The sequence below is a fragment of the Amia ocellicauda genome, chromosome 7, assembly GCF_036373705.1.
Source record: "Amia ocellicauda isolate fAmiCal2 chromosome 7, fAmiCal2.hap1, whole genome shotgun sequence".
Classification (NCBI taxonomy): Eukaryota; Metazoa; Chordata; class Actinopteri; order Amiiformes; family Amiidae; genus Amia; species Amia ocellicauda.
In genome coordinates, this window is record NC_089856.1 from 14627739 (window position 1) to 14652496 (window position 24758).

The 24758-nt window shown below is 47.1% G+C and overlaps 2 protein-coding genes across 7 annotated transcripts in view; both read left to right on the forward strand.

Moving 5' to 3' along the window:
* Positions 1-1703: 1703 nt before the first annotated feature.
* LOC136752919 (cyclic AMP-dependent transcription factor ATF-7) lies at positions 1704-23233 on the forward strand. Of its 5 annotated transcripts, none has more exons than XM_066708639.1 (12): positions 1704-1764; positions 8074-8145; positions 11099-11195; positions 12221-12354; positions 12797-12943; positions 13342-13499; positions 13776-13875; positions 14045-14161; positions 14731-14880; positions 15064-15252; positions 15504-15606; positions 19152-23233. In XM_066708639.1, exons 2-12 carry the CDS (start codon positions 8098-8100, stop codon positions 19385-19387), a joined length of 1479 nt encoding a protein of 492 aa, XP_066564736.1. In that variant the 5' UTR covers positions 1704-1764; positions 8074-8097; the 3' UTR covers positions 19388-23233. The 5 variants fall into 5 exon arrangements, with proteins under 5 accessions (XP_066564736.1, XP_066564732.1, XP_066564733.1 ...); XM_066708635.1 differs by lacking the exon at positions 1704-1764 and adding an exon at positions 1778-1912; XM_066708636.1 differs by lacking the exon at positions 1704-1764 and adding an exon at positions 1778-1908.
* A 544-nt stretch (positions 23234-23777) lies between these two features.
* The window catches only part of LOC136752920 (disco-interacting protein 2 homolog B-A), a 53738-nt gene continuing 52757 nt past the window's right edge, over positions 23778-24758 (forward strand). The window contains exon 1 of one of the 2 annotated variants that reach the window (XM_066708640.1): positions 23778-24118. In XM_066708640.1, coding sequence (XP_066564737.1) covers positions 24034-24118 — 85 coding nt within the window. In that variant the 5' untranslated portion in view covers positions 23778-24033. The remainder of the gene's footprint in view (positions 24119-24758) is intronic. The other variant, XM_066708641.1, reaches the window with a different exon arrangement.

Below are 24758 nucleotides of genomic sequence, written 5' to 3' on the forward strand. Positions count from 1 at the left end.
TCTTATCCAGATCTTTTTTGCCTGGGTGGGGGGACTCGTGTTGTTGTAGTACTATCTGCTTGCCAACAGGTGTCACAGTGAAATTATTCCCTATTTTAACTTGGGCTCAGAGACAGACAGCAATGAGTGTGTATGTATCTGTTTGTGTGTGTCTCTGTGTGGGTGGGTGTGTGTGTGTTTGACTATGTTTGTATTTGCATCTTGCATGTGTGTTTGTACAATGCAGCTTTACCCAGTTCCGCCCCCATCCTGGTCCGGACCTCTCACCTCCAGAGAGAGTGCAAATTTGGTTTGCGATGTGTTGATGTTGAAATCAGCTCAGGTTTGGAAGGCTTCAGAGTTAAATTAACCTTTGTAGGTTCAATCAGAAGTGGTTCAATTTTGCAACTTACAGTCTTAACAGGTCTGGAAGTGAGCTTGAGAAGTTGCAGATTTTGAGGAAAACATTAGCCCTCAAAGCTGTTTTACAAGCAGAGAAGAATATCCAAGGGAAGGCCTAACCAACCTAACAAATGACTCCCATTGAGGGTCCCTGCCCGAGAGGCCCACAGTGCGCCGCCTAGGCTTTCTTTGGAGCTGAAGCAACATCTCTTGTTTGTTCCTTGATGTTAAATATGCAGTGCAGGTCTGTGTGACTGGTGCGGGATATGCCAGGGAGAGGAGCGAAGGAACTGGGGTCTCTGAGGAAGGAAACAGCCTGGAACATTAGCAATGTCCTGCTTCCCATAGTCCCCCCACCATCACACACACACACACACAGTTTCAGTCTTCCACTCTTCTAGGTCTTCTTTTTTTCTTTCTTTCTCCATCTTTCATCTTGTTTGCATGTCCCTTATCATTTCAACAACAACAAAACATGTTTTAATTGTGTGTTATTAGAATTGCAATTTCTTGGGAATTCTTGGCAATCTAGCAGCCTTGTGCATTTGATTTCAATTAGCCACTCCACCGGGTCTGTACACTGACAGTAAAAATGTAATGGTTTCCTTCACAATAGCCTTACTGCTCTCTCTCTCCCTCTCTTCCCTCTCTCTCTCTCTCTCTCTGTCTCTCTCACACACACACACAGCAGACCTCACTGCTTGTTGTTTGGAGGCCTGCCAGCGGTTATGCAAGCTCCCAGGGACTACATACAATATTAAAGACACAGCTTCCGTATTCAAAGGCACAGGATACAGATCTGGAGGAGAGAGAAAAAAAGGCAACAAAGTAATCCCTCTCTCTGCCAGTCTTATGCCTGTTAATAAAGAGCGGATGTGTGACTGGAGCCTGGAGAGATGGGGGGGGGGTTATGGGGTGGAGGGAAGGAGGGCTGAACTATGGGATCTACAGCTATACTGTACTGTATTAGACTATCCCATATTGTACTGTACTACACTGTTCTGTCCTGTACTGTAGTATACAGAGCTTTAAAGCCTGCAAGACTCTCAACAGAAAATCTCTGGACAAATGTTTCAGCATAAGCCATTTTTTCTGTATTTTTAAGAACCCCAGCTTATTAATGAAACACTTTACTGTCACAAAACGGGAATCTGGTATGTGATCAATACAATTACAATGTATTAGTTTTATGAGGATGGTGATAATAATGTGAATAGTAATTATTATTGTTATTGAGAAATTGCTGCCCCACCTCCCTCCACCCTCGAGATCTCGTCGCGAGGTGTGAGGACAGGGGGAGGCGGAGACGGCTTCTCGCGAGGTTTGGGCCGGAGGAGAGTGTCGGATTCCCAGAGAGAGGGAGAGAGAGAGAGGGGCGCTGGGGTGAGTTTGTAAACATTCCGCTAGTGTCCCGACTCAGCCCGGGTTTAACCCCGGCCGACAGTGGGCGAGCGGAGGCGTCGCCAGGCGGGTGTTGTGAGTGAGTGTGTCTAGTGAGGGAAAGACGGCCAGCGGACCGGCGGCGTGGTGTGTATGTGTTTTTTTCACTCTTCCCCCCCGACCCCCCTGCTCTCCTTCCCCCTCCTTCTCCTTCTTGTGCCCGAGCAGCGCTGTTTGTGTCAGTGGTTGTGGAGTCGGGGCTCGGGCTGTGTGTGCCTGCTGGCGGGGCCCTGGCGGCCCGGTGGGGGAGCCGTCGGGCGGAGGTGCTGGCTGTTACGCGTCCCTCTAGCTACTTTTCACGCTCTGTGTGCGCGAGAGGCCTGTTCGCTGGACTGGAGGAAAGGGGAAATTCCAACCATTGAGGGGCACCGGCGGCGGCCAATCAGTCGCGGCTGTCAGGCTCTGTTGACAGCAGAGCGACCAATAGCAGGGCAGGGCCTTATTGAGTGACTGGGGTATGACCAATGGAGGTGACCATGGGGCAGGGACTTGCGGGAAAGGGCAGGGTCAAGCTAGTCTATGCTTGTTTCTCGTAGGGGGCACCGCACTGATCGTTACTGTACGATTCGGTGTCATTTATATTCTTTTTTTTTTTTTTTTTTTTTTAATCAAAATAATCACGTGTGAAATACAAAAAACTTGTTATGGTAGATTCAGGATCGCTTTCCATAAAGGACAGAGAAGTAAGTTGTTTGGTTTCTTCTCCTTTCTGGTACAAACTTGTGTAGTAGGGAATGCAGGAGGGCTGCAGGGCGCATCGACTTGGGCTCCACATTTACTGAAGTACTTTGTACAGAAACAATAAAATAAGTTTTAACGATACGAAAGGAGGGAGTATGGCCGCAGTAATCGTGTTTAAGTATATTCCCGGGCTCAAAAACAGCTGTATCTCAAGTCAACAAGGCATTTCACAGAGACATCCAGCGAAAGGCCTCGGATATATTAAACGACAGTTTTCTTAAATCTCATAAAATCTACATGAATTATGTTGCCTTATTCATTGTCATGTTTACAAATCAGTACCCTTTCTCGTTTTGTGTGCTTTAAAAACACTTTGTACATTTTTCCGGGGGGGGGGCTGTATTGAGTAGGGCTGAGATTAATAGACAAATCTTGCTGTTCAGTTCCTGCTGTTAGGGTTTCGATGGTTTGAAATCACGCCTGGTGTAGTTGTGGGTTCTGGGTGTAGTTTTTGCAGGGCTTTCTGGAAGTGGGGGGCAGGCAGCACTGTCCCTCTGATCTGTGTGGACCCCCTGTGTGGAGCAGGTACAGCCCCAGCAATACCAGCTCTGTGACTTTTGACGTATCTGTCTTTCTCTTCATCCGTGTGCTTGTCTCTTCCCACACATAATACAATACAAGCAACAAGAGCTTTGCCTATCTCTGCCTTTTACACCTGTCTGTCTTTTTATCTGTCTGTTAATCTCCTTGTTACACTACAAGTAAAGAGAGCTTACTTTATCTATTATATTATCTATCTGTCTCTACATAAATCTGTCTCTCTTTATGCTCGTTTATCTGTTTTTCTGTCTCTCTGTCATTCAGTATAATCTGTCTGCCTGTCCTGCCAAGCATTAGAATCTCCTGTCAGTCAGTGCTCTATAAGCTGCTTCACAACCTGTCTGGTGGTGCTTGGTGCAGTAGTTCTGTGCTTTGCTTTTGTATATTTTTTGGTGTGCGTCAGTGTTGTGGAAGAATGCATGAATCAGTCCATCCTTTCACTGTACCACCTCTCGTGTCATGCAGCCCCAATTGACACAGTCACAGTATACCATGAGACCTGGGCTCGAGGTCTCCAGCTATTTACAAAAACATAACATAAAATAAAATAAAAAGTATAGTTGTGTGGAGTGCAGTTCACACATAAATCACACTGAAATCACACAAACGGGCGGTAAGTGATTGAATGCCAAGACAAATCTCTCTTTCTGTATATGTGTGAGTATTTAAATAAATAAGCCATCTTCAGAGTACTGTTAAGACTCCTACCCAGAGGCAAACCATAGCATGATCTGGGACAGGCAATAGTGAAGTGTCCAGTCTCAGGCAGGGCACAGGCTGGCTGAGACTGACTTGCCTGGTGGTTCTGTTTCTTGAGCAGATCAGATCCCCACGGCTCCCAGTCTGATCATAGATGAGCTGCCTGCTTTCAGACCTCACTGTAGCAGCCAGTCGGGTGGTCAGGTGGTCGGTTGGTCGGCCCTTGTGTAGTTGACCCAAAGCAGTCTTTCTGCATGCTTGTGGGAGAGACACCTGGAGTTGTGCCTGCGAACACTGCTTGTTACCAGCACAGAAACACAACCAACAGTTTGCATATGTAGAGTTGTTGCAGTGGGGGGGGTTCACCCCTAATTCAAATTAAAAGCTCTGACACCTGCCACCGCCCCTGAACAGACAGTGCAGTACACTGTGAGGTGTGAATACACTGAGGACAACCTTTCTCTTTATTCACACCTCACACACACGTATGTATATATTGTTTTTTTTACTATAACACTGCTTGTGTGGGCCAGGTATTGCTGTCGAAGCAGGCACCCAGTAGTGTAAGAGCACAGCCTCCCTTAGTCTAGCTGTGCAGATCAGCCCCAGCAGTGAAATTACACACCTCCAGTCACCGCGACTGTCGACTCTCCCCCCCTGGGGCTCACGGATCCGCCTGCCTGCTTGGCGACGGTGCACCGCCCTGGCAACACTCTTCCATGATCATGCCTCGCTCTTAGAATTGCTACGAGGGCTGCCCTCAGCAGAGAGGGGGGCTGGCGGAGACATCAGAAATGGACACACAGACACAGAGACGCATACGTGTCTTATTGCATCATAGACGCACTGCTCTCGCTTTACTAGAGAACACGATGCTCAGAATATTGTTCTGGGTTAAAATAACCCTGATATATTAAAAAACATAATGGAGTTCCATATCTAACTAAATAAATACATTAACAAAATGTCATCAAACAAACAAACCTGATCTCTGCTTATGGCCTGTACTCGATGCTGGCTAAGGGTAGAGGATATGCAGCTGGCCGCTCTGTATGAGCTACAGTCTCTCTGTGCTGTTGGCTGTAAATGCCCGAACGGAAGGGAGTTACTGACCTGCTCTCTGTAACAGGACTTGGTCCCAGGTGGTTTTGGCACTGGGACCAATTTGCATGGGTGACCCCAACCTCCCATCCCCCTGCCAGCCCAGCCACGATCACATCTTCTTTAGTTCACTTTCTCCACAGAGCTACCCCACACTGCAACCAGCTGACATTGAATATTATCAGAGACCCAGAATTAGAATTGGATCTTAACAAAAATAATTAACTTCAACATCACTGAGTTACTGCACACACTGCAGCCCTGTACTGAGACACTGAACCGTCAAACACACTGCATCACTGAGACACTGAGCTACTGAACACACTGTAACAGCCCAGCACTGTGACACTGAGCTATGGAACATGCTGCATCACTGAGACACTGAGCTACTGAACACACTTGCTTTTCTGAGCTACTGAGCACACTGCAGTCCAGCACGGAGACACTGAGGTACTAAATACCTTTTTTATGTTTTTTAAAAAAAAAAATCCCTTCCCTGCCTTCCTGCCTGCCTGCTTGTAGGCCGCAGAGCTCCCTCGCGCTCATTCCTGTCGGCAGCAGGATCTATTAATACAGACTGTTTAGTCAGTCTCCTAGCAGTCGTTTTCAAACACTGCGAGGCAGCAGTGGTGCTGGGCTGTAAAGATACACCTGCTGACTAGGAGAAATACAAGTTTACAGGACAGGAGTTTGGAATTACATTTTTGTGTGTTTACATTTAGTTTAGGGGGAGAGAGGGTCTGTGCTCTCTGCTTGCAGGTACTGGGGTGGCGGTATTCCTAAGTGTAGGTACTGGGGTGGTCAGCGTTGGTGAGTGGATGGAGCAGATTGTTGTGGAGGATCTGCAGGGCCCTTTAGGGTGAGTTTTAGGAAATCTGCAGAACCTTGTTTGAAAGACTTGTTTAAAATTGTGGCAGACTGGTAGTAGGTTATTTGAAACCTATATTGCCTGCATATCACATCATCAGTGATGAAGTGTCCAAGAACATGGCAGGAGACGAGGCTCCAGTGTTGTGGGGCTCTTTACCAGCTGGCCTCTCTGGTGTTGTTTGGGTTGAAGGTGCAGAAAATATATCATATATACATAGATTGTTAGGTGTATGTGCACTGTACAGCTGTCTGTGCTCAAACATTGATCATGAATTGTCCCATGTCTGCCCTGGGCCTCCACACCGGAATTGACTGCTGAGGAAGGCTGGAGGGCATCAGGTTGCTCTTCAGTGGCTCGCCCTTTTTTTCCAATTCTTCAGTTTGTGAATTTCTCTCTTGCTACATTCACAGTGACTTCCAAACCCACATCCAGTGATGTAGGCCCCTATGAAATACGTTTTATCATTTTGAAATTTCTGATTTCATTTTTCCCTGATTTTAAGATTTTATGTTTTTAAAAGGCCAGGGGTTGGGTGTGAGAGAGAACGAGAGATGGACAGATGGACTTAATTTCCCAAAATTATTTAAAATGCCCTCGAGACAGCTTGACATTTTCATAACAACAGACTAGCAGCATCGTCGGTGCTAAGCCCGTTGCTGGGAATGACGTTCCACTGACATAACATACTCTGCGCAACTACACTGACTTCTGCAAATCCCCCTGAATTCCGCGATTTTTCCGCAATTCGAATTAGATAGGGCCCTGGTGATGTTCCAGGTTCCAAGTTGTTTGTTTTAGTCATTGTTTGTGAGTGTGTGTGATCTCTAGGCCAGTAATTTCCATCCTATGTCCTGCAGAGCTCCAGTCTGTTAGGTTTATTGGGTGTCTTTAAATATCAGTGTATAAATATCACTTAACCTTGGCTAATAACCAGGAACTGCTTCAGTCATGTAATTGAGAACTTGCTTCCAGTGAAACCAAAAGACGCTGTACTGTACTGTCTCCAGGACCAGGGCTAGAAACCCCTGTTTAATGCATGTTCTTAGCGTGTTGTTGCTGTGGTGCTCTGCCCACTGCCCCTTGCATTATTCTATGTCTTGCGTAACAACAGCTGATGTCATGGAGCTGGGCTGCTCAGCTGGGGAGGGCCATAAAACATTAATGCCCTCCACCCCTTCTGATACAAATGTAATGACTCTTCAAAAATTAAAAAATTCCTGTGCTTTTCCTGATGGTGTCCTGAGTGTGGGAGAAGAGCAGTGTGCTGTGGAGAGGGGGAAGCTCTGTTAAATCACCTGTGATGCTGAGCCAGGCTTTTTTAAGGATCCGGTGGTGTGGCGTTACAGCTCAACACACAGCACACCTCGCCTCGCTCCACCAGGCACTGTGCGTTTAACTCACGGGGAGCCCGTCCTGAGGAATAGGCACCATCACAGCCTGCACCATAGAATAATCTAAAACTGAAATCTGGAGTATTGTAAAAATGGGACATATTCTGTGCCCAACCCCAACAACCCCCCCCCCTCTCCCCTTCCCTCCCCTCCCCTCCACAGTCCTTTAATTAGCATGGAGGAAGAACATGGCATGTTGGTATTCTGATGTCTAATTGCAAACTATTGTGTATAAACTCTCACTGCCGCTGTGTTGTGAGTCACTGGGTGGGAGCAAGGCAGTGTGGGGTACTGGTGGAGTAATGGTAATGGTCCAGGGGATTGGGAGAGTGAGCAAATGAGTTAGTGTGTGTGTGTGTGTGTGTGTGAGAGAGAGAGAGAGAGAGAGGGGCAGACAGACAGATAGACAGACAGGGTTTGCTAATTGCTAGAGCTGAAAGAGAAAAGGAGGCAGGGTGGGCTAGTTTATAGAGGTCTGAGACTTAAAGACAGATTGGGGGAGAAGAAGTGCTAACTGTTAGTTGAGGGGCAGAGAGGGAGGCAATGGTGTGGGCCAGGGGACTGGCAGCCTGTGACGGAGTAGACCTGTCCATTGAGCTGTTAAGGATCTCGGCACTGATCCTGTCAGCGAGCAGCAGCAGGCACTGATTGGCTGACGAGGGTGTGTGGCAGTAGGGAGGTATCACCACGGAGACCCCTCCAGCAGCTCTGTCTTACTGCCTTCTTTATTTTTAAACACAGTGCGTGCGTTCTTATACAAAGAATACAACTTCAGGCATCTCTACTTCGTGGGCAGCAGTATTGTATTTTAGGTTTCTTTTTTGGTATAAAAGTTTTTAGTTTGTTTTAATAAAATACATCAAAAACAGCAGAAGCAACATGTTCTCCTCTTCTCACTCTATATCACAGTTACATTGCAAGCTGTTTGCAAAAATGGGGGACGACCGACCTTTCGTGTGCAACGCCCCAGGTTGTGGGCAGGTAAGTCTGATTCTTTTATTTGTTTATGTGTTGATTGATTTATAACTTTGAACAAAACAGCTACAGTCCCAACTCTGCAGCCCAACCTGGTATTTTCATGTCAAGGTTTACCTCCAGTCTCCCATGTGCCGGAGTCTTACGGGTCCTGCTGGTTGTGCTGGTTCCTGTGAGCCCAGCCCTCAGTGGTGACCTGTATCCCTGCACTGCACTGCTGGTCAGCTCAACTCCTGCAGGGCCCCAGGGCCTCAGGCCTCCAGTGAGAGCAGAGCAGAGCAGCTGGTCTTCGCTGGCTGAGTCTGTAAATTGGGCTCTTACTGAGGCTGTCTGTAAGCTGTGGCTGTGCAGGAGCCGAGCTGGAGCACACTGGGGAAAAACTGGAAAATGGACAGCGTGGGGTGTGTTGCTCTTGGATGCATTTCCCTATCCAATCTTTTGTTAAAACAATTTTATCATGTATGTATGTGTTATACACATTCATGTATGAAGTTTATTACGCTCTCAGGTCTCTGTGAGCAGCAGTGTAGTGTGAGGTCTCCTGTCGATGTAGCAGGGCTTCAACAGGGCTGCAGTAAAGGTCAGCTGAGATTGGCCTGATACCACCTGCAGTCTGTGCACAGTGGTGGGCAAGTTGTGGTTTGTTGCTGCTGCTTTTTCTCCCCAAGCACATACTCTTGGAACTGTCTGTAACATGTTTACAGTGACGGCTGTTGAGTGGTAATCTCCCCTGGGCAGCCAGGGTCACCGTTCGGCCTGGCCTGCAGAGAGTGAGAGATGTGTGGCGAGGGTGGTCCTTCACCCTTACTGCCAGGGTGTGTATGTGTGTCTTGTGGCTGCCTCCCAGTACTCCCCAAAAGCAAAACATTTTCAGGAATGGGGAGAGAAACAAACAAACATGAAAGGTTTCCTGTGTAAATTAAAGTAAATCAATGTGTGTGTATATATATATATATATATATAAATTCTATATACAAAGTTCAGTGACATGCTGTCATTGCTCATGTTTGTGCCTCAGTGCTGTGACCTAGGGCAGCCCCTCTGTCTCACTTTCCCAGAATCTCTGCTCGTGCTCATGTCAGATCCAGCACAGAGCATGGGAGACATGGGGCAGTTAGCTGGACACACATTCAGATGCATACTCTCTCTCACACGCACACACACACCAGTTTCATCCAGTTTATGTTCAATGTGAGCTCCGTGCCTCGTCATAAGCAATGATGTGGCAAAATGTAATTTTAAAAAATATATTATTTTCACTCCCTTTTTGTGCAAGTGTGTTAGCTTGTGTGTATTTCTGAGTGTGTCTGCGTATGTATGTATGCAAATACACCCAAAAAAAGCTCTCGGGCATGAAATATTCAGCAGAGCTACTGTTGCTACTCAAGAGCAGAACAAAACCTGGAATGGCTTCGGAGTGCTGGGTGATTTCCATCTACACACACTCACACTCACTCTCTAACACACACACTCACTCTCACTCTCTAACACACACACACACACACACACATACACTAACTCACTCTCACTCTCTAACACACACACATTCTCTCACTCTCACTCTTAACACATGCACACACGCTCTCTCTAACACACGCACTCACTCTCACTCTCTAACACACACACCAGTTGCTTAGTAAAGTGCTGCCTTCAGTAAACATTGGCTTCAGGGAACATTATGTGGTCTAAGTTTAGGTATCAACTGTTCTCTCGTTCCCAGCAATGCTGTGGTTGTGTCTGCATTGTGACGGAGGAAAGCAGGATTTGCCACTAACCCCCCCCCCGAGTGGCTGCCTCTCGGTGGCAGCTGGCCTGCCTGTCTTTAAGTGCAAAACTTTGTTGGCGCAACAGAAAAGCTGTCCTGGGGATGTGCAGTTATCATCTTGTCGGCGTTCGCTTGCTGCTAAAAATAAGAGCCCACACTTCACTGTGTTTATACATCACCCGCCTGCCTGCCCGCCCGCTGGCGCTGTGTGGAACTGTAACTTGCATTGGTCCAGAAATAGGCTGAAGATGCTCGAAGAAGTGTGAGGCTACACAGGCACAGTCCCTCTCTCTCTGCAGCCTCCTCCTCCTCATCCTGCTCTCCTGGGTCCCTCCAATCTAGCGCCTTCATCACAGCCCCTGAAAACTTGCCCCACTCTGGGGGAGCCGTGCCTTGACAGCCGACAAGGAAAGGCAGAGCACAACAAAAAACCCATAAATATTCTATTCAGAGGCATTCCTCACTTGGCCTTTTGTTCGAAGTTACATAACCACCACAAGTCTGTATGTGTGTGTGTTTCAATGTGAGTGTACATATAAGCTGAAATTTTCTATGATGTACTAGATTTCTGTAAGTTTACATGAAATTGTTCTGCCTAAAAATAGCATGGTTTAAAATATTGATGTTACCACGCCACACACTTGCAGAGGGCAATGCCATTTGACAAACCGTTAACATACAACTAGCATATCTGTCTGTGCAAGCGTGTGTGTGTGTGTGTGTGTGTGTGTGTGTGTGTGTGTTTTTGGATGGTGGGCATTTTCCTGCTCCCTGGTACGTCTAATTTTTGGCAGCTCGTCGGCAGAGCATAATGTAAACAGGGAGGGTGTCAGCTCAGAGCAGGCGCAGTTATAGTATTAGAGCAGTGGAGTAGCCAAGGGCAGGGGGACAGGGACAGTCCGACTGATCGTGAATGGGAACATAACCTTGTGTGTGGAGACTGCTGTATAAGGCCCTGAGCTGGCGTGATTGAGGCCCCTCAGTAAGTATTAATTTCTTTACTCAGAGCTGTCCTCCCTCTAGTAATCTGGCAGGTGTGTCTTTGACTTTGGTCACTTCTGGTCTCCTGGGACATCAGAGGAACTGATCAGAGGCTTTTCCTTTTTATTTTCCTTTTTGTTTTGGTCTTCTGAACTGATGTGAATTGATTGATTTGTTTAATTGTTTATTTGTTTTGTCCTTTTCCTACTGCAGAGATTTACCAATGAGGACCACTTGGCTGTCCACAAACACAAGCACGAGATGACACTAAAGTTTGGCCCCGCCAGGACAGACTCCGTTATTATCGCAGGTGCGTCTGTCTGGCCTGGTGGAAGGGTAGTCATTTCCAAAGCTGTGGCCCCTATGCTAGTATGGTGGCAGAGAATGGCACCCACTTTCCCAGAATGGCCCTCTCTGTGTGTATGTGAATCCTAAATAAGACCTGATGCTTCACTTAATAACTGAGTGTATTGTTTTGTGATTGGTTCCCTGTCCTGCTACCTTCTGTAAACTATGAAACAGTGTGTAGGAACAGACACACACAGACAATGTGCTTGAACACTGCTCCTGAGGTCTCCATTGGAAAAACAGGGCTCTATGCTAACTTTTTTTGTAGGAGAACAGGGGCTCCAAAATTGAAAAAAATTGGAGTCCACACACAAAGACTTTATATTTGTATATTTATGTTCATTCATATGCGCAGTTAACTTTGCACAAGATGTGCTCAAATGGAGAACATATGTCTCAGAAGCATTAAATAATGAAGAACTTAATTAAAATAATTTAATTTAAAAAGTTTCCCATTTTAGCCTAAATTAAATTAATATAGATACAATCTATTGAGAGACAGCTTCTGCTTCTTTTATGCTGTGTACTCCCTGGTATATTTTTTCTGGTCTTAATTCACCCCTTTCACACACAACCTCTCCTTCCTCTCCCAAGCATTGGTTTCTCTCACTCTCTCCTTCTCCTCTTCAGTAAATGAATCAGGAGTGACCACTTCCACTGGCCATTGTTTATAATCTGGATTTCTTAATTGTTTGCAAGAGGAAATACAAAATCAGATTAATTTAAAAATATATTTTTGTCTATACAGACTGTGACAAACATTGGTTCTAACTTTCAACGGGTGTGCATAGTTGATTTCAGGCACAATGTTGGAGCATCCTTAAATAAGACAACTCATCCTCATGGTTTTCAGTAGCACATTAGGGGCACATATATTGCATCTCACATGCACCCAAAGCAGGTTTATAATAGAGCCCTGCAGAGCCTTGACTACGTACAGCCTTCTATTACTGACCCCTTCTCCTCCTTCTCCCTTTCCTCCTGCAGACCAGACGCCCACACCCACACGCTTCCTGAAGAACTGTGAGGAGGTGGGGCTCTTCAATGAGCTGGCCAGCTCCTTCGAGCAGGAGTTCCGCAAGGCTGTGGAGGACGAGGAGGACAAGCGCACCAAGACCGTGGTGAGGCGGAGGGATGAGGGAGAGAGACAGATGGGAGAACAGGGCACCCGATTCGTCCCCACATAAAAAATCACTGTCCAAGTTCCCAGCACATTTGTTCACTTATTACTCTGTCCTGCCCTCCAATAAGTCCCATTGTCATCACATCGCAGCTCCATCAGTCCCTGGGTTTGGCTCCAGTTGGGCCTGTGTTGCGCATACAGATTGGACTGAGTTGGTTTAAAGAAAGAGGGTTTGAGGGGAAGCCTGGGAATTGACAGCAGGGAGGATCATCAGGCACTGAGACTAGAAACCCCTGGGAAGTCTAACCGTAACCTGTCATGTGTCAAACCTACCTCTGTAGTCTTCCATAAACCTGAAAAGAGAGACGGTTATTAATGGGGGAACCAACCTGTCACTGACTCTCACCTTTTCCTCTCATTTCTTCCTCCTTCTCTTGCAGTTGCCCCCGCCTCCCACAGGTGCCCTGGACATGACCCTGACACCCTCTTCAGAGGTGAAGGTGAAGGAGGAGGAGCCTGTGGAGGTCGATGACTCCTCTCCCCCAGACAGCCCTGACTCCACCTCCAGCATGTCCGACTGCACAGAGGTGAGAGGCTGAGGTTATTAGATTTAGTCTTGGTAGGGAGTGAGTGGTAGAATATTTTACAAGTTTTTTACAGTTGAAAACGCAGAAATGGAAGACCTTCGGACACAGACTGGCTGGACTGTGGGCACTGTACCAAACCAGTGTGACGCCAGGGGCATGGATTTCGTTTCAGAATTGGGTGGGATGCTGTCAATATTGGGGTGAGGGGGGAGCCCGTCCCCTACGCTTATGCAGCCAGGCATATATTATCGGGGGGGGGTGACAATTTAACGTTCTCTCAACATAACCTACGACTATGTCCACCGCTGTATCAAACCACAACTGTTGAGTGGATCCCCCCCCTTGTGTTCCAACGCATTGGGCTTCACCTCCTTATGTTCACCTTACCCTCTCCCCAGGAGACTCCCCCCAGGCCAGTGATGAGCTCTGCACCCACACCCACCATCGTGCGGCCCGGCTCGCTGCCCCTGCACCTGGGCTACGACCCTCTGCAGCCCACCCTGCCCTCCCCCACCTCTGTCATCACACAGGCGCCCCCCTCCAACCGCCAGCTGGGGTCAGTGCACTGTGCTCTGTCTGTATGTCTGTCTGTCACCTTTATATGTTTGTCTGTTTGCCTCTGCTTCTGTTTTTTCTGTCTGTGTCTATCACCTCTATGTCTGTCACCTTTGTGTGTGTTTATTTTTAATTACCTTCCACTTTCTGTGTTCTGCAACAGCTATTTGTGTATCCAGTCAGTGTGTCTCCCCCCCTTTGCCTTCAATTCAATTATGCTTTATTGGCATGACCAATCCTCCCTCCCTCCACCCACTCTTTCCCTGTCCCTCTCCAGGTCGCCCACAGGTCCATATCCTATGGTGATGCACCTCTCTAATGGCCAGGCTGTGCCAATGCTCCCTGGCCCCCCTGTGCAGATGACCTCAGTGATATCTGTGAGTGTCCAGCAGGCGCTGACCTGCCCACAAGTGCTGATATTGTTCCTAAAATGGGTTTGATGCTTGTTTGTCGTGTTGATCCATACCCTCCTTATTGTGGTTTGTGCAGCAGACTTGATCAAAGTGTCCTGATTCCTCTTCTGTCTGACTGTCTCTGCATGTCCAGCTTGCCAGGCCTGTGTCCATGGTGCCCAACATTCCCGGGATCCCCGGCCCCCCGCTGGGGAGCAGCAGTGGTTCATCCTCGCCCTCCGGACACATCCCTCACTCCGAGGCCAAGATGGTGAGCGCCCCTGCAAGCCCCCTGAGAGAGTTGGTGGAATAGGGAAAGAGAGAGGGAGAGAGTGGATGAAGGGGTGTGGAGAATAAAATTGTAAAATAGAAACAGGGAGAGGGGGACAGAGAGACCGAGCTATTTCATAATATCATATCTCAATAAGAATTTTAATAAATAATCATATCATATCATATATTAGCAGCACAAGCTGGTGATTTGCAGTGGGCTGAAAACTGTCCATTTGAAAATATGGATGCCCTTTGGGCTGCAGATTGGGAGTGAGAGGTCAACACCAGTATAGTACTTGGCGCACACAGTCGCACTCACACACTGTTGCACTCGCACAGACCCACAGAGAGAGACACGCAGACATATACACACACACACACTCACATGTGGTTCATGCAGTAGCACCGGTGAATATATTAGTGCTGACACACTTCGAACAAAAGAAACCTCATAACTGAGCTGTACAGGGGTTGTTACTGCTGCTCCGCTTCTCCCCTATCCTCCACCTCTTCCTCCTCCCTGTCAGTATTCTTACTCTTTGACATTTGACTGGTCGTCTTCCTCAGAGGTTGAAGGCGGCCCTGTCGCAACAGGGCCCCCCGGCCCCAAATGGGCTTGGCATGGCGATGGGCTCCAGTCCAATGGTGCCTCAGAGACAGGAGCAGAGCCAGCTGCTGGTGCAGCACCCTGACGCACCCTCCCCTGCACAGCCACAGGTACGGTTCTGTAGCTCGCTCCTTTGTGCTCTCCCTGTCTCTCATTTTACTGAATATACACATGATCCCACTGTAAGTATACTAATGCTCCCTCCCTCTCTTTCTCTCTCTCTCTCTCTCTCTCTCTCACTGTTTCCACCCCACCCGCCTCTCTCCTGTCCATCCCTCTCCCTGCTCCCCCAGGTGTCCCCAGCTCAGCCCACAGGGGGGCGGCGGCGGCGGGCCGCGGAGGATGACCCTGACGAGCGGAGACAGCGTTTCCTGGAGAGGAACCGTGCTGCCGCCTCGCGCTGCCGCCAGAAACGCAAGCTGTGGGTCAACTCCCTGGAGAAGAAGGCTGAGGAGCTCACCTCCATGAACGTGTCACTCTCTGTGAGTCACCCTTGTGACCTTGTGACCCACCCCTCTGTCCTCCTCTCGTCAGTTTCTGTCTTTCAGTCTGTCTATCCATCAGTCAGTCAGTTCCCGAGCCCCGGCTGTCTTCATTTTGTTCGTCCTGCCTGCCTGACTGTCTGTCTGTCTCTCTAGCTGTTTATACTGTGAGTTAGTGACATTCTGTGTGCTTGTCTCTGCCCCCCTCCTAGCCTGTGTAATGGTGTGTGTTGTTGTGCGTCTCCTCTCAGAACGAGGTGTCTTTGTTGCGGAACGAGGTGGCCCACCTAAAGCAGCTCCTCCTGGCTCATAAAGACTGCCCTGTCACCAACCTGCAGAAGACTGCCTACCTGGGTGAGAGAGAGAGAGAGGGAGGGAGGGAGGGAGATGAGGAGGAGGAGGAGGAGGAGGAGGAGGAGGAGATTATGACTTTGTGGTGTTATGCTGTAATGTCCAAGGTGTTTTCATTGTACTCATCTCTTCAGCTGTTATTCATGGGCCCCTGTAAGGACCCTGCAGACCCTGTACTGTCTGTGTGTGTGTACCTGCCAAACTGCTTACCTGCTTCACCATCGTACCTACTTACCAGTCTCATCCACACACCGACCTACGCAGACGTCTCTCTCTCTCCATCCATGTACAGTGCTTTGCAAAAGTATTTCGACCCTTCCTGTAGTGTCCCATTTTGTGGTTATTATTATTATTATTTTACACTTCCTAGGGTAAGATAAGTTACAGTAAATTACAGCAAGAACTAAAGAGAGAAAACTGAAATATTTTCATTGCATAAGATTTCAAACTCCTCAACTCAATATTTGGTGGAAGCACTTTTGGTAGCAATTACAGCTGCAAGTCTTTTGGGGTAAGTCTCTACCAGCTTTGCACACAGGCTTGGTGCAGTTTGTGCCCATTCTTCTTGGTAGATTTGCTCATGCTCTCTCAGAATGCTTGGGGAATGCTTAAGGACAGCAGTTTAATGCTGGGGTCACACTACATGATTTTAAGCCTGATTTGGCCCACACGACAAATCGGCACTAATCGTCATGACAAGCAGGCTGGTCGGGGCGCGTCCCCACCACTGATGGCCGTGTAAGTGAGACGGGCTGCGATGCCATTGCTTGCTCTCCAATCCGATCGTAAGCTAGATTTTATTAAACATGTTTAATATTTATGACTCGATTGGCACCGATCATGTAGAGTGACGTGATCAGCAGCCAATGAGAGCTGAGCTGATTGAAGAAGAGAAAAGAAACGGGAAGAATATACATGACAGGAGAATAAGATTTTCATATGTATTTATTAAAATACTTCAAATACCAATGGTTGTTTTGGGGCAGGTTATTTAAAAATACTCTTAATACAAGGGAAAATATTATTTTCAAATACCAATAAGGCAACACTGTGGAGTAGTGGTTAGGGCTCTGGACTCATGACTGGAAAGTTGTGGGTTCAAATTTTGGGTGGGGCAGTGTTGTTGTACCCTTGAGCAAGGTGCTTCACTTAGATTGCTCCAGTAAAATGCCCAGCTGTATAAATGGGTACAAATGCGATGATCATACTGTGGGATGGATATAGACTGTGACTGTTGCTCAGCTGCAGCTCTCACAGTGAAGCTCTCACACACATCCTCTTTTCTCTCTGCTTTTTGTGTTTGTCCGCACACACGAACACGAACAGCAACAGCAGTTTGTGGTCGTGTTCTTGTTGCGCAGATCTGCAGAAATCCACTGATCCCATTGGTGGAGCAGTGCAGATCTGCGCATAACTGTGGACATCTGCACTTCACAAACGTGACCTGTAAATGTCCAGGCCCATGTTTGTTTACCTTTTCGCTGTCTGGATCACGTGTGTTTCTTCGAGATGTGGGGAGTTTGGAGGCTGTGACGCAGATCGCCACGACAAGGTTTTCAGATCAGTTGTTAAGTGTGCTTCTTCACAACGTAAAAGACATACATTCGGTGCAAAATAGTTGTAAAGTGTGAGCTGCCCACTGTTCACAAAATCGGGTCGGATTGTAGAAATCGTGTAGTGTTACCCCAGCATAAGTCTAAGGGGAGACGAGGGTCTGAAGGTAGCTTGGTGCAGTGTGGTCGAGACAGCGGTAGGTGAGGGTCAATGACTGGATGTGTGCTGGTATTGGGAGCCAGTGGACGGAACGGAGCAGTGGAGTAGCATGTGTGAATTGGGGCAGAGAGAATACCAGACGAGCTGCAGAGTTCTGGATGAGCTGGAGCGGGCAGGTAGTAGTTGCAGGCAGGCAGGCCAGCCAGGAAGGAGTTGCAGTAGTCCAGGCGGGAGGGACCAGTGACTGGACGAGTCGAGTAGTTGGTGAGGAAGGGTCAGATGTATGTCGGCGTATGTTGCTCAGGAAGAATCTGCAGGTGCGTGTCAGCATGGTGATGTGCTTAGTATAGGAGAGCACAGGAACAAGGGTGACTCCTAGGTTCTTAGTGGAAGAAGGAGAGAGTAGCAGAGGGTGAGGAAGAGGGGGGAAAGCAGAGGAGATCCGATTTGGAGAGGTTGAGCTTGAGGTGGTGCGAGTGCATCTAGGAGGAGATAGCAGACAAACAGGAAGAGATGCGAGAGGGGATGAGAGCATCAGAAGAGGAAAAAGACAGGAAGATCTGGGCATCATCTGCGTAGAAGTGGTAGGAAAAAGCATGGGATGCGATGAGGGGGCCCAGAGAGCATGTGTAGAGAGAGAACAGGAGGGGGCCCAGGACTGAGCCTTGGGGTACGCCTGTGAGGAGAGGTTGGGGAATGGATGAAGAACCGCGCCGGTTGTTGCGGTAGGAGGAGAACCAGATGAGAACTAGGTGGTGTTGACTGGGAGATGTGCTGCTTTGGGTCTGCGGCAAACATAACACTTGGCATTTAGACCAAGAAGTTCCAATTTGGTCTTGTCATTATTGCAGGATCGCTGCTTTTTTGCAAACTCGATGTGGGCTTTGAGATGGCTTATTTTAGTAATGGCTACATAGTATACAGGCCAGTTTTGTGAAGTGTTCTGGATATTGTTGAATGCTGCACATTTTCTCCTATCTCAACCATTGAACTCTGTAGCTCTTTCAAAGTTATCATTGGCCTCAGAGTTGCATCTCTCAGCAGTTTCCTCCTTGCCCAGCTGCTCAGTTTCGGGGACTGCCTGATCTAGACAGGCTTGTGTCTTGGTGGTACAGTGCACCTTCCATATCTTAATTTTTGAGTAGACTGTGCTCAAAGGCATTTTACATTTGTTGTATCCTTCTCCTGACCTGTGCTTTTCAATTAATGTATCCCTGGCTTGCTTTGAAAGCTCCTTGGTCTTCATGATTGAGTCTTTGCTTGAAATTCACTCCCTGACCATGGAACCTCACAGACACAGGTGTTTTATTCTAAAATCATGTGAACCACTATTATTGTACACAGGCCATTCAACTAATTTTGTGTCTTGTTAAGGGCATGTTGTGCACCTGCATTAATAAAGGGTTTCTACATCAAAGGGGTTTAATACTTATGTAATCATTACCTTTTAATTTTTATTTTATATTAAATTAACTTTTAGTTTTTTTGCTATGAATATGTGGAGTGGGTTGTGTATAAATCACATGAATTCCTGCTTCAAATTGTCATGACTGCAAGCTTTAAAGCAACAAAATGTGAAAACTGAGAAGGGTCTGAATACTTCTATATACTTGCAAATATATATATACACCCAGCTAACACACAATCATACTCAACCTCTCTCTCTCTCAATCTGTCTGTATAAAAACTGCTCTCATACACACTCCCTCTCTCTCCATCCATCTGTATAAACCCTGTCAGAACACACACTCGTACACACATGCGTTGACTCTCTCCAGTCATCTATATGTGTATAATCTCTGCTCACTCTCTCTTTCTGTCTTTGCCCCTGGCAGGAGAGGAGAGCCCCAAAGACCCCTGCGAGCAGACGGGCTCTCCTGCCCCGGTCATCCAGCACAGCTCTCTGTCATCCAGCCCTGCTGCAGGTCCCCAGAACGGAATGAGCGCGCGCGCCGCAGCCGAGGCAGTGGCCATGTCCGTGCTGGCTGGGATGGGCAGCCAGCGCTCCGAACCCGGGCCTGGCCCAGCCCACGTCATAATGGCACCACAGTCTCAGCCTGCGGCCAGATGATAAGCGCAGCGCTGCCTCCCGGTCGCCAAAGCCATGGAACTCACCCACTGGCCAGAGACACAGGAGCAGGAGGAGATGAGGAAGGGCGGGGTAGAGGGCTGGTTGCCTGGATGCATCTTTCCCCTCCACTCGTTATCCCTCTCTCAGCTCGCCCATACCACTCCTCTGCCCCCCCACCAAGGACTCCCAATCCTCAGTCCCACCCTGACCCTGACCCATGTCCCTGGCCTGGAGCACAGCGGCTACTGGGACACAACCTGGGACAACTACGGAGCTTCCTGTCAATGTTTGACTGGACTCCCTACACCCCCGAACCCCCTGTATCTGCTCTCACTGGACTGTATGACTGCAGAACTCTTTCTGAACACACACACACACACATATATACACACGCTCACACACTCACTCATACTGACACTCACTCACTCACAAACTTACTGAGGTTATCTGTTCTGTTGTTATTTTTGTGTTTTGTTTTTGGTATATTTTTCTACTTCCCCTCACTCCTGTTGATCAGGTGAAGAGTGAAGGGGAGCCCGGCCCTCGCCCCCAGCGGCACTGCTGGGTGTGATGATAATACAGCAGTCAGTCACACCACACATACCCCCCACCTCTCTACACATACAACAGGTGTCCTGTTGTCATGCTGCCCCCTGTCTGTAATAGGAGGAGGTTCAATAGGAGCCTCTCGGTCTGCTTTTGGCATCGTCCATGTTGCTGCTGCTGCTCGGACCCTCTCTCCTCGCTGGTTCCTATGAACCTGCAGAAATACAGGAATTACTTATGTGCATGCATGCGTGAGTGTGTAGGCCCATCCCGCGGAGCCCGGCACCGGTCCTGGGGAGAGCTGGGTTTGCCCAATTTGTGTCTTTTTGTCTCAGACCCAGTTTATACACATATCTGTCCCAGTGTGTGTGCATGTGTGTGTATATATAGATATGCACATGTCATTTATGTATTGTCGTAAATTGCTATATACAAGTTAAGCGTTTAGATGCCATATGGTGAGCACTGACCCTCGGTTTGACTTATAAAGCTTGGTGACCAAAAACAAACAAACAGAATCATGTTTCTTCACTACCACAGATGGTATGAATTCTGATAATGAATTAGTGGAAGTAAAGATGTGTTATTTTATTATTTATTTGGCTGATGCCTCCTGTTGGGTAGGAAACTAAACAATGTGCGAAGGATACATACTGTATAATGATATGTTAAAAAAAAAAAAAAAAGTGTACAGTTTTACAGTTTGGCGACCCACCGTGGCTCAGTGTATCTGTATTATATGGCATTGGATATGGGAAAAGTAGACTACTTTCCACCCTCCCCCCCAGCTGATATTTGTCAGCATACCAAGCTTTTAAAGGGTTCAGCTGAGACCTGCTGGGGGTGCAGCAGCCCCTGCATTTTGTGCTGTGGGAGGCTCAGGCTCCCTCTCGGCGCTGTGTGCCGGTGCTCTGCTCACTTTTTGCATTGTTTTGTAAGGAAACGCATATAGGTTTCCAAGGGGCCTTAATCCGCACTCCCCACCTTCTACCCCACGCTTCCCTCCCACTCCTGCTTCAATACCAGCCACTGCATCTCACTTTAACTATTGCATCACACTTGTAGACGCTTACAGTTAAAAATAAAGGTAGAGAATTGTGGTTCTCTTGCCAGTCCCTGGGGTGATGATGGAGGTGAAAGCAAATCAGTGTGTCTATCCATTCTGTATCGGGAGAGATGGATAGAAGGGCCCATGCAGCATCATTCAGCATTGTGTTCAGATCCTTATTTCTGCTGGGGAAGCTGGGACAGATCCCTCTCCACCTGGCAGATGTCATTGTGCTGCAGCAGAAACTATTGGTCTGTGAGTGACAGACCTGCAGCTTCCCTCACTCTCACGTACAGTCCCTAGCTCTCTATCTCACACACTCTCACTCTCACCGTCACTCACTCATTTTCATATCCACTATCCCACTCTGGTGTCAGTCCAGGTGGGTGACTGCTTACTGTGGCGCTGCAGTGCTGTCCTCTCTGGGTGGGCGGGGGGTGCTGAGAGGCACATGGGACCCGAGGCCCCTGGAAGCTCCGAAAGGCCATCGTCCTCCACAGAGCAGCAAAACAAACGAACCACAGCAACACAAACTTTTAACTCCGCTGTCATATTAACAGTTGTCATTGGCACTTTTTATTTTTTAAGTTTGAATTTTACTTTTAACTGCCTGCTATTGTTAGGACTATACAAATACATGCTTATAATATATGCTTTGCTGGTATATAAATGTTTTTTTTTTTGGTTGTCATCATGAAATATAGAAACGCATTGTTTTCTTTTGTGTCTGTTTTCTAAAGTTCAGTTTTTTTTTTTCTTTTTTTTTTCTTTCCTGGTTTCACAATGTAACCAATGTGACTTGTTATTTTTAAACAGACAAAAAAAATACTAATTCCTTGATGATTTAATTTTATTTTACTTTTGAGTTACCAATTGTGTGCCTGTGTGTGTATCTGAGTATGTATGTGTGGGTGTGTGTCTGTATGTATATACCTGTGTGTATGTGTCTATATGTGCGTGTGTTTGTATAAATCTGTCTATGTGTGAGTGTGTGTGTGAGTGTGGGTGTCTCACTTGTCACTGTGTCTCTCTGGGTGAGTGTGTCTTACTGTGTGTGTGTGTATATGAGCGAGCATGTGTCTTACTGTATGTGTGTGAGTGAGTGAGCGCGTGTCTTACTGTGTGTCTGTGTGTGTATGTGTGTGTGTGAGCAGGGTGTTCTGCTCTGCTCTAGAAAGGCCCTGTATCCCTGTGCCCTCTCACCTCTGCACTCTCCCTTGTTCAATCCCAACATAAAACCATGTTTAATTTATTATGCAATATATATTGCAAGGGAGAAGAATGAGAGTGAGTATATCAGTAACTAACAGCGATTTCATAACACTGTATATACCCCCAAGGTCAGCCTCAGCCCAGTGACTAAAGATAAAGACTATAAACTCCACTGCAGATACCGTCTAATTTTCCTGTTCGTGTACAAATCTATTTTGTGTGTAAGTCGCACTCCCCTCTGTCAGTCTTTTCTCAATGTACTGTACATATGTGTACCATATATATCTACCTTTTTTCATGCATGCTGAAGTGGGATACTCTGAACACTTATCGTGCTGCTGTTTTAATTAAACAAACAAACCAAAAAGAGTTGCCGTTTTTTTAGAAATCATGCCGTTTGTGGGGCGTGTCTCCTGTCTTCAAGAAAACCTGTTTCTGTGGGGGGAATGTGGGTTCAGGTGTGTGGGTGTGATTATACAGAGGCTTTCAGTTCTAGGGACCTCAATGCCAAACATGCAGTGCGCTCTGTTTCAATGATCTGTCTGTGTTGATCACCTGTGGTATTTAAATATATGGTGAAGTTCTTTCCAGACCCCAGACTGGATGTGAGATGAAGAACAAATGAATACAGAAGGCTCATCCTTGTGACCCTGGGGTCTAAAACGGGGTTGTGATTGAGTCCATTAATGTCATTCAGCCTGGCATCGTGAGGGTTCATTTCTGAGATTCACGTTTTTTCCCTTTGTGTTTGAAAATGTTTTCAATCATTTTGTATGAGTGTGTTGTGAATGGTTGTATTCGCTCGCTCTGGATTGTATTGAGCGCAGGGTATTGGCTAAGACCGACACGTTTGCGCAGTTATGAATGGGAATTCCCCGTTGCTAGGGTAGAATCTCACGTAGCTCCTGAGTGCAGTGCTAGATTTGGCCAACAGGTGGCGCGAGTGGCGACCAGGCTGATTTTGGTTTCACTCATGAACGGTGCTTTGTGGGATTTGTAGTCTTTCAGTTTACTTAAAAAATAAAAATCTACTAAATATTCATATTGTTGTGTGAATTTGTGGAAAATTCACTGAAACAGCATTTTATGTATCAATAGTATATTTAATAAATGCATTCTTATGGAATATTTTTTTTGTGATTACTGCAACTGCTGTCTAAATTACAGCTCTTCTTTATAATCTGCAGACAGGGAGGCCTTGTGCTCTAGTGATGAAAAGCTTTTTTTTTTTGTGAAAGTCCTTCCACGTCTCAAAGGCAAGGGTTGAAAAGGAACATGCTCTGTAGGAAGGGGCGTGGAGAGGGGTACAGTGAATCTTCTGGCACAGGAGGATCTGAGAGGTCTGGATGGAAATTAAGGATAGCTGAGGATAGTCAAATTCTTGAACTGGATGAAAGTTTAAGGTAAACTACGGTAATAGCCTATGTAGGGAAAAAACAGGCAGGAAAATAACATTCAGCTGCAGTTGCTTAGTGTGACCACCTGAAGGCGCTACACTACATGCAGTCACGGCGCTGTGAAAACAAGGGCGCCCCGTGTTGAAGTGTGGCGGTACGGAGGGGAGCCGGCAGGGGGCAGCACTGCGCGGAAGCGCAGGGAGATGAGGTCATGTGATTCAGTGGCTGAATTTTTTTTTTTTTTTTTTTCTCCTGTTCATCTCAGTATGGCGGAGACGGAGAGTCGCACGGATGGATTTTAAACTGTATTTTCGTTCCTGTTTCGTGCCGTGAAGGAGGATTTTACTGTCACCCTTGGCATTCGTTTTTTTGTTTTATTGAATGTGATTTTTTAATGTGGTTGTATCTTATAATTTAACGTAAACATCATTGCTGTGGCAACCATGGCGGACCGCGGGGTGGATTTATCGGAGCTTCCCAAAGAGATCAGAGAGCAGCTGGCCGAGCTGGACCTGGAGCTGTCGGAGGGTGAGAGAGAGCGGGATTCACACACAATCATAATTCAGTTATCACTCGCATCCAGCACACGGACACGCGTGTCCTTTTCGCGTTCCCCCACAGCGCCTGGCGTGTTGTTATTGGGGCTGTTTAACGTGTCGCCTGGCAGAAGCTGGGGTTCCTCCGAGTAAATCAGCTAATTTAATTGTGTGTGAGAGAGAGAGAGAATTTGTATGTTTGTGTATTAGTGTGTGTGTGATCGAGAGAGAGAGAGAGAGTGTGTGTGTATATGAGTGTTTTTTCAATCTTCTGTATTGGTGTATTTATTTTGTGCTACAGATGTGAGAGCCGTGTGTTTTTGCTCCCGTGTTGTCAAAACAAAGATTTTATTGTTGCACTCTAGCGATTGTTACACAAAGTGGCGGATTGGTGCTGGGCTGTACTGTCCGTACAGTGCCCGGGTCGTCGTTTTCATATTGACTGTGGGTCGGGGTGTGGGGGGGGATATAGTCTGGTTCTCGACGAATAACACTGTAACCGGTGTAGTGTACAGAATGGGTTTAAAAAGAAATGCATATAATTACATTATTAATTTAATCAAAATCTTTATTTCTGTAGTTCACTCATGCATCTTTATGTAAGCAGGTGGGTTAGATAATAGTCAGCTCTA